We start from the raw sequence: 10,080 nt of genomic DNA, 5'->3' as shown, positions 1-10,080 counted from the left end.
TAACTGTGTTAACTCATTTTTGATCAATAGTGAACTGGAAATTCCCCTTTTTTGAACTGAAGAGAGATTATGTTGAGATATTTAATTTAATAAAATGAAATATGCTCTCATAATTACTTTTTCTATTTAATTAAATAATCTTTAATTAATTAAAGACACTTTTGTTTAATTAAATAACTTTATTTAATTAATTAGGAATGTTTTCCCATTTAATTAAATAATTTTGTTTAATTATTTAGAAGTAAGTACTCCATTTAATTAAATAATTTTTTTTAATTAATTAAAAATACCTTTCTCATTTAATTAAATAATTACATTTAATTAATTAAGATAGGCGTATTTATTAAATTAAATAAATTTAATTCCATAGTACATTAGCCTTAAGATATAATTTAATTTAATTAAAATATAAATACTTAATAATTAAATTAAATATTAATCAAATAGGTTTAATGTAACTAATATGAGTACGTACTATAGAAATTAAATAAGAAATATGATGAATGCATATTAGAGTTTTTCTGCATAGCAAAATGAAAATTGCCTATTAAAATAGGATTTTGAAATTATCATAAATAGACTAGAATTGGTATAATGGCAATGAGCCAATTTTGGGATATTACAGTAATACCATTTTACATACTAATCAATACAATAAAAGATAATTATAATCCCATAACATTAAAATATACATATATATATATATATATATATATATATATATATATATATATATATTGTCCTTAAACTATTAATAAAAATATTTCATAAAATAAAAAATATAATAAACATGACTTAATTAAATATAACTTCAACACTAATTTATCTATTTATTATAAACACATTAAATATTGATTTACAATAATAATAAAATTAAATATAACTATTATTTTTGTTTCGTTAGAATTCAGCTGTGTCTCATAATTGCAAATCTGTTCTATAACAACAAAAACGAGTGCCTTTTATCAATGGAAGAATTAATCAAAAAGGAAAAGAAGGATCTAGTGCGGAGAAGAGTCCGTAGAAGCCACCTCCCTGATCTATCAACGCCTCCTCATAATCATTTGGAAAACATTCACTTCGAAATTCTGCACAATTTCCCTCGCTCTGCATACGAACTCTTGATGTAAAAATGCAGGTGTGTAAAGATTGAATCACATATTTAGACTTAGTTTGGAGTAGTGCATAGAGATTAGAGAGCATATGCAAATAGTTGACTTGTTTTATTGTCAGTAGGTATGCAAGCACAAGTGCATGTGGGTACAAGTTTTGGGAGAGTTTGACGGATATGCTCTTCACTCTTGTCCATTGAATCCCCTGCCTCTACATACACAATCTGGAACTTTCGCCCAGCACTCTGGCTTTCATCCATCCTCCTTTCTATTTCTTTCCTCACTATTTGTAAAGCATTCTTATTGCAATCTAAAGAGAGATCACACATTGTCAGCAACACACTCACTTCTACTTCCACTTTTTCTTCTTCTCCCCCTGCAAAACAAGACCAAGACCAGTCTGCCAATTGTCCACCATCACTCTCCACGCGCATAAATCTGCCTCCACCATGAAATAGAGTGTGCTCAATAGTGTGCAGGAATACTTCATCATCACTCTGAGAGATGCAACAATAGAAGATGAGAATAACAATTAAATTTACAAAAATTTATTTCAAGCTAAATGCTTAAACAAGGAAAATAAAACTCATAACCACACCATATCTTCTTGTTCATACTCACATCAGTGTGATCCACCATCAAAGGGTAGCATTGTGCTATTTGTGTCCACCGTTGAATCAGTGATGGTGATCCACATATGTCTAGGAACAACAAACTCTTGATCTTCGTTGAATCAGTGATGGTGATCCACATATGTCTAGGAACAACAAACTCTTGATCTTTGTTAAGATGTCCATTGCCTCTTCATTTAATGATTTGCAATATTCTGCATTTAGGTCCATGAGTGAATTTAAGGCCTCGAAACCACCATTGAGCATCCTCAAATTTTGACAATGACTAATGTCGAGATATTTCAAAGACTTGAGTTGACCGAATGACTCTGGAAGGCTCTCTAACTTGGCACAACCACTCAAATTCAATAACTTCAGAGCAGATAGAGCTCCAAAGCTTTTTGGTAATTCAACCAGTTTCTCACATCCGTCCAGAACAAGTGATTGCAAAGAGGACAGATTGCCGAAGCTGTCTGGCAAACAGGTGAACTCACTGCAATGGCTAACATTCAGAGATAATAAGGATTTGAGTTGGCCGAAGGTGGCTAGAAGGCTGGCCAACTTAGTGCAACCAGATAAATCCAAGTATTGCAGAGCAGATAGGTTTTGAATGGTCTCCAGAAGTGTAGTGAGATTGCCGCATCTACTTAGGTTCAAAGAAATTAGAGACTCTAGTTTGCCAATGCTTGTTGGAACTGTGAGGAGTGCATCACAGCCTTCTAAGACCAAGTATTGCAGAGAGGATAGATTGTCAAAACCTTCGAGCAAAGAGGAAAGGTTTACTGAATTTTTCAAAGACAACATTTGTAAAGATGGCGGCAGCTGCACATCATTTTTCAAATGAAAAACAAGTGAAAAAATAAACTAATTAGTAAAAACAATATTGTAAAGCTCAAAAATATTGATGCTTTTAGAAAAAGAGAGATGAGACTTGCCTTATCAATATACTCACTAATTGCCCCTTGTAAAACAGTCACTCTTCTGAGTTGCTGGGGATTTATGGGCAGATTCCCATCAACACTTACATAATTTAGACTATCAAAAGTGCGATGACTGCATATTCCATTGACTTTAATGGATGCTGGAAGTCCCAAAACTCTCAAAGAAGAGTGCATAATATTCAGACTTTCTGCTTCAATTTTCAACATGTCACTTCCTTCCGAATCTGAAATTCCGATCCCTTTTATTTTCTGCAATCTCTGTTAAAATATTTCCAATTTAATTGTGAAATTGATGTTTTAAAACTAACAAAATCTATTTTACAGATATATATACAAAAATTAAACATCCGCTAACAAACAAATTAAGGAAGTAAAAAAGTTCAAAACAAATTTAAAACCTACACCAGGTTGAATATACCTGTGTATCTTGTAGAGCATCCTTCAAAGATTCCACCTCCCATATTCTATCTTGTCTTTGTTTGGACAACCATCTTCCCCTTTTTTTTATTATATCGTGAACTCTCACCGACCTCAAGTCCTGAACAAACCGCGGCCCTTCCTCCTCAGTTCCCCACACAAGGGAGAGGAATCTTTCCTCAAGGTCATTCTCCAAGGAGAGTTTTACAAGTGCGGCATCTTGAAGCACCTCAAGTTGGACCTTTCCAACTGCAGCACTCACTACTCTTACATCCGTTTTATCGAAAAAGAAAACAATGTCTAAGAAGGCCTCTTTAGAAGGCTCATCCAAGCTTTCGAATACTTGATCCACCACACGTTCAATGTCTCTACCTGCTGCCACGAATTCTTTGAGAAATTCCTTGAAATACTTCAATTCTGAGGGCTTGGAGAGATACTTTTTAAATTTGGGGGCAACTAATTCTACTAGTAGAGGAATCCCACCGCACATATTCACAATATCTTCCACATCTGTGCTCTCTACGCCTGCGGGAAGTGATGCGGTGGCACTACCCAGAGCTATTTTGAACAAGAGCTTTTTGGAGTCTAAGGAGGAAAGCACGTCTACCTCAAAAGGAATGCGTTCAAAATCTGTGCGGGAGAGCATGTCGGTCTGATCAAGCTTTCTGGTGGTTACAAGCATTCTCATCCCATTCGGCAGGCAGGACAAATCGATTGGCAAAAGCTTAGCAAGGTTATCTGCTTCGAGGGCATTGTCAATGAAGAGGAACATAGGTCGATCATCCGGCCTATGTTGTCTACTAAAGGAGTCTGCTAAGTGGTTCTGACCTTCCACATAGCTGTTCAACAAGATGTTCCCTTCCTCAAACAAATCTCTCAATATCTGCTGCTGAAGCTGCTTGATACCATCATTGGAAATGTTCTGATCCATATCCAGTCTGCAGTATTTGTAGGCCTTGAGGTCGAGATTCTTGAAGACAGCAGAGGCAAGAGTAGTTTTACCAATGCCGCCAAACCCGTAAATGACAACAGCTCTCTTTGAACCATCAGCTGGATCCATTGCCAGAAGTTTGATGACTCTATCCTTTGCAGAGTTTCTCCCAACTGAAAATTCCACCCAGGAAAGATCCACGTATCACAGTTTAGATATCACAGATCAAACAATAAGAACAGGACTGACATAAAAATAGCTCAAATGGTCAATTGTCACCCATCAGTTTCCTAAATTACTTCTGTGGCGTCCATTCTCGTATATTTTTCTCGGTCTCTACTATTATCGATTTCAAAATGGAAAATAAATAAAGAAAACTTTGTTTCGTATGAAATTTGTACCTGGTTTCGGATCTTGCCCCTGTGATGGAGGAGGATAATAAGGAGTGTTTTGGATGACAGCTCCAAGGATCAGATCTTCATACGTATTTTTTATCTGTGACTCGAGCCTTTGCAGATCCCCTGCATCCGCCGAGGCTTGAAATATCCTGCAGTCATGCAAAAGAAAAGTGAAAACCCCTCTTCTCCTTATTTTATCTGATATGTAAAATCCATTACGGATTTACCTGAAGAGCCGGTGGGATTCCATTTGTGCTAGACAGAGAACACATCCGTCGAAAATGAAGTCAACTGCTTTATCAAGACTCCGTATTTCAGCAGGGAGACGGTGATCTAATTGCTTCACGCGTCTTGCCAGAGCACATAACAATCTCAACATCTGAACACATTGCTCCCTATTATTCGAAACTTGTTCAATTTGATCCAACAAATATCCAACCACGCACACCCCTGCCCCCAACAATTGAATCTGGCTTGCCCCTTTTAAAACCTCAACAACCACTTTCCGTGTTTCACGATTATATGAAGACTTGAAGCACACCTGTTCCAAAAGGAACAAATATTCATCCCCAAATTAAGAACCAAATTCTACGCGCAAAGTTCTATGAGAAATCTTAAAACAAAAAGCAAACGAAGTTAAATACCACGCAACGATTTCTCTCCGCATGCTCCGACATCTTGATGACTAAATCCTTGCCAAAGTTAATGCAAGAATCAAACGTGGAGGAACTACCAGCTTCCTGTGTAGAAGTGTTCTGTTGGGCCTGCAAAAGTTTCTCAATTCTGAACTTATATTCCATTTGAATTTATCACCAACAAAAAATTAAACAGCAGATGGACAAAGTATTCTTACCCTGTCGCTTCTAGCCGCAATGGCTTCAAGACGTTGATCAATAGTAGCAATCAAATGGTCAAGATGAGTGAGATCTGGCTCCATCTCTCGAAGAAGTCCCAAATCAATTGCAATCTCGTCATCCGAGGAACAAAACGCAGAGCAGCAAGTGTTGCCCATTGCAAGAGGGTAGAAATAGATGGGGAGTATTGAGTAATGAGAAAACAGAGGAGATAAAGACAATGTGGGAATACAAAACACCAGAGAGACGGAGAGTGAGAAATGAAGGAGAGGAGACTAAATAGAAAAAGTATTGCAGGGAAGTCTACCAGGCTAAGTTTTTGTGTGGAGGAGAGAACTATAAATAGAGACGAAGAGTGGAAATAAGGTAGAAGATAGCACTAAATAAAAGACTGGGACAGTATGGCTGTGAGAAGAAATGTGGAATATGTGGAGACTGTGACATAAAGTGGGAGTTATTTTTGCTATACAGCTGGGTAGTATGTACGGGGACAATGAAGAGAGATGTGGCCCAAGGCAAAACTAATAAATACGTACTGGTAGCGAAATAATGGTAGCCAAGTATGTATGAATGGAAGAAAAAATGTGGAAAGGAGAGAGATTATGTCGGAAGTTACATAAAGAGAATCTGTACGTGACAATGTAGCGAGCGCGCCAATTAACTAGTCCTACGTAGGTAGGTACTGGTCTATCACTTTATGCAAAATCATTTTACCTTTTTATAAGTCCCTGGGAATAATGTTTTTATTTTACCCTTTCAATTTATTACTTCATGATACTATGATACTATAGCATTCATTGAATGCAACTTTTTAATTTGATTTTCCAATCAAAACTATTTATTTTCAAAAACTTTATGAAACTATATAGTTTTAATTTATATCAGTTTTTTCAAAATTCAAAATAAATTATTTATCTATAATCTCATTGGCTAATGTATGCTACATAGTGTTTCACTTTTGGTTTTTTGTCCAGAAAAATAAAAAATCACTTTAAAAGTATTCCACTATTGTGAAAATGACAAGCAAAAACATTAAAATCAAAATAATAAATATGTACCAACCACCTCACAATGTCTATGAATATCTTCAAATTATAATTCAATTAAATATATAGAACTCTCTCAATTTTTTAATTTTATTCAAACCATTTACATTAAAATAATTAATATGTACCTACCATCTATGAATATCGTCAAATACTTTAATAAGAGATGATATTCACTTAAATAAATAGAATTTTTCAGATTTTTTAATTAAAAATCATCTACATTAAAATAATAAATATGTATCAAATAATAAATATGTACCATGACAATGTCTATAAATATCTTCACATTCTTTAATACGAAATGATATTTACCAAATGAATGCCTTTTATTTTCAAACTTTTTTTTCATTCTTAAAGAAATTTTTGTTTGAAAAAACTTCAAATACTTTATATTAATTTGCTTAGGAATATTTGCACGCGCACGCACACACACACATATATATTCCTTTGGGTTATTTATCTGATTTGTTTAGAATTTAATTAAGATTTAATTTTAATAATTTTATTAGATTTTATCAAGATATTTTATAATTTAAATTTAAATTAATAGAAAGAAAATAGATTTGTGAATAATCATTTTACAAAAAAAATTGATCACATTTATACTTGCACTATAATATATTTATTTAAAAATAAAATTAGCATATACTTAAGCAAGTTTATAAAAAAATGTCTAATTTTTTTATATAAATATATTATTAAAAGTAGTAATGTTTTTAATGTATTATAAAAATAACATTTACTATAATTTATTTTAGATATTTAGTAGTAATTTTGTTTCCCATTTCATGATACCTAGAAAATCACTAAATACTTCCCTTTTCACTTTGGTTAAGCTACTCTCAATGCCATTTTTTGCATGGTAGATATGTAACATATGGCAATTAATTTATTTGCAATTTTTATTTATTTATTGCATTTATATATATTTGTTAAATATACTATGAGAAAATGCATAATAACCATTTTACTATTGCAATTGCAAATAAAACAAAATTTTCAAAAGTCAAGTTTGTAGTTTAACTGTATACCTCATACAATTACAATAACAATAGGTGACACTTTGACTATAAAATTTAAATCAATTTCTACATTAGCAAGAACTAGACGCTATGCGTCCTTGTTTCTCCCTATCAACCATCATCAATGATTTTCCAAAGTTTCAGAGGTGCTATTTTTGCTGGGGTTTTATGTTAGAGTAAATAATTAATTAATTGTTAATTATTTATTCTATTGTTTAAGCTTACTTAGGTTAATGCATGTAGTTGAGGTTAGTTGTTGATAACACGGGAGTTTGTTCCTTTTAGCATACTTATCTTTTCCACCTTTTGTGGATGTGTGCTGAGTTGTCAACCTTATTTCCTACCTCATTCCAGCTTGTTCTACAAGCTTCCATGAGGCCTTTATAAGCGATCTCTCACTCATTGTAAATTTATTCCAATTCCATTTTCATATAGCAATTTTAATTTTCTATTGTGAAATATTCTTGTGCGGTATTTGCTTCAAGCTCTTTGCTCCCTAAGTTTCTCTTCAGCGAGCTATTTGCACTGCAGGTGATCTTGGCGCATTATCGAAGTTGGATTCTCAACTCCTACATTTTAGTCAATTTTTGAAAATTAAGAATCCATCAACAGGGGTGTTGGAAATTAAATTGCATTTATAGCGTGTCAGACGGACAGAGGGAAGTTGGTGGAGAAAGGGGTGTAAGACAACTGGATAAGATAACAATGCATTCATTATGCATCAAAGACATTCGAAAAAATCTTTGAAAAGGTGGAAAAGGATATCACTGGCATTAATACAGTAGAAAGACCACTGAGGGAAACATTCTAATTTGGGTTAAAAATTTGCAGCCGTTCTAGAACCGAGTGTGCTTGCTTGTGGACTGTGGAGCAAACTCTAGAGCAATCGGATTGAGGAGATTTAGCAATGTACAGGTATATGCCCTCTTTTTACTGTTGTAATGTCTATAAGGATATTTTATCCCTGTATTCTTTTCGAAAATGTGATGGTTAAATATTTGAGCTTTATTGTGTTATACCCACGTCAAATCTTTGTTTCTCCAAAAAGAAATGCAATACATATGATTTCACAGTAATGATATGTTCTCATATTAACATACCCAAAATGTCTTTCCATTCGACGCTAATGCTTTCTTCATAGATTTACATACTGACAATGTATTTTCACTTCACATGAATGATATTTTTAGAGAGAGGCACTACCCATTAGTTAAATTTACATCAGATGGAAGCTTCTCCAAAAAGAGATGCAAATACATATGATTTGCTTAGGCACAAAATCAACAATACTTTCAACATAGATGACTTTTGTTTCACATAGAGACATGAAACTATAAGGGCCCGTTTGGTGAGCGGAATAGGAATACATATTCTGGAATACATATTCTGGAATACGTATTCCAAAAATTGTGAATTCCTTGTTTGGATGCACCAAAACGGGATTGGAATACGAAGCAAAAATGGAATACGTATTCCATTTTTGGCTTTAAAATGGGGTTTTGCAATTCCACCAAAATAGGTGGTATTGGAATACGTATTCCTATTCCATTTTTATTTATTTTAGAAAACATAAATTTTCGGATCTGCAAATTCCCATCAAATATTCGCTGAACCAAACGGAGAACAGGAATACGTTCTATTCCGAAATACGTATTCCTATTCCGCTCACCAAACGGGCCCTAAAGTTTTATGAGTGAAACTCAGTTGAACGGGTCTAATCAAAGAAGAAGCAACAAAAAATAGAGATGAAGACGAGGCAAAGAATGTACATGTCTTGGAAAATGTGTCTTCTCTCCATTGAATCGCAAGTCAGTGGACTTTTCTTACATTGAGAAAGTTATATACGTAAAACGAGGTATAAAGATCGAACTGGTAGGCACCTTTAGTCCACTGTATTTACCATGTTGCAAGAGTGAGTTGTAATACACGACATATGGCATCATGCTCAAAAAGTCAAACAACCTACAATAGCATTGTCGGTGGTTGTTAGTTTTGGATTTTGCACCATATTTATGTTTTTTAAACCTGGCAAACAAATCTATCAGCATGGCTTCACTGTAATCTATGGAATATCAGCAATATGAATGAAGTCTATCCAAAATATCAAAATATCATGGTGACGATGTTATAAGGTGCAATTAACAGGACAAAAGCAAGTAACGAAAAAAAAGAAAAGTATATCCGTCTCTCAAACTAACCATTTAAAATTATTATGAAGAATGCAATGCATATGTTTAATATTTTTTTGTTTTTGTTAAATCTAACTAATTTTAAGAAAACTAATTAATAAAACCAAATCTATTTACTGCTCTGAACTTTGATATCTATTTAAAACTATTTCAAAGTTGCTTAAGAGAGTTGTTTAAAGAAATTAATTTTAAATATAGCAACTTTTTAAATTATACTAGAACTCAAAAAAATATAAATAATGATTGAGCTTTTGCAGTGCCGAGTTTCATGCATTTTACTATCAACGATAGTGTATTTCACTAGTTTCTCTAAATTGTTCATTTGCATTGTTCTTTTTCCATTTTTTGGTGGAAGTCATTTTACAATAATATTGAAAAATATCAATTATGTTGGTGACTTCTGAATCTTTTGCCTTTGAAAACTTATTTAAAAATTAATTAATTAAAATTAACAGCAACACACATAAACTAAATGTATAGCACTAGACTACTAATGTATTGATCAATAATTTTGATTTGATTCAAATTCACACTTTTACATGGTTTTTGCTTTTGA

General features: G+C 33.4%; 1 protein-coding gene across 1 annotated transcript; it reads right to left on the bottom strand.

The window, feature by feature from the left end:
- Positions 1-855: 855 nt before the first annotated feature.
- LOC149555541 (uncharacterized) lies at positions 856-5,577 on the bottom strand. The gene is made up of 9 exons (XM_089829635.1): positions 5,264-5,577; positions 5,055-5,174; positions 4,638-4,951; positions 4,414-4,559; positions 3,083-4,185; positions 2,659-2,922; positions 1,895-2,545; positions 1,734-1,838; positions 856-1,609 (listed from the first exon to the last, which is right to left on the bottom strand). The coding sequence occupies exons 1-9, from the start codon at positions 5,420-5,422 to the stop codon at positions 1,193-1,195; spliced, it is 3,279 nt and encodes a 1,092-aa protein (XP_089685761.1). The 5' UTR covers positions 5,423-5,577; the 3' UTR covers positions 856-1,192.
- Between the last annotated feature and the right edge of the window lie 4,503 nt (positions 5,578-10,080).

Source organism: Cupressus sempervirens, chromosome 5, assembly GCF_028749045.1.
Source record: "Cupressus sempervirens isolate cs-2001-9-10 chromosome 5, ASM2874904v1, whole genome shotgun sequence".
NCBI classification, from domain to species: Eukaryota; Viridiplantae; Streptophyta; class Pinopsida; order Cupressales; family Cupressaceae; genus Cupressus; species Cupressus sempervirens.
This window is presented reverse-complemented; position numbering and strand designations above follow the sequence as displayed.

Excerpts from the sequence above, each read along its gene's own strand:
- LOC149555541 (XM_089829635.1), bottom strand. The coding sequence starts at position 5,422 with ATGGGCAACACTTGCTGCTCTGCGTTTTGTTCCTCGGATGACGAGATT. Across the intron at positions 5,175-5,263 it reads TTGCGGCTAGAAGCGACAGG|GCCCAACAGAACACTTCTAC; the intron begins GTAAGAATACTT and ends AAACTTTTGCAG. Across the intron at positions 2,546-2,658 it reads TTAGTGAGTATATTGATAAG|CTGCCGCCATCTTTACAAAT; the intron begins GCAAGTCTCATC and ends AATGATGTGCAG.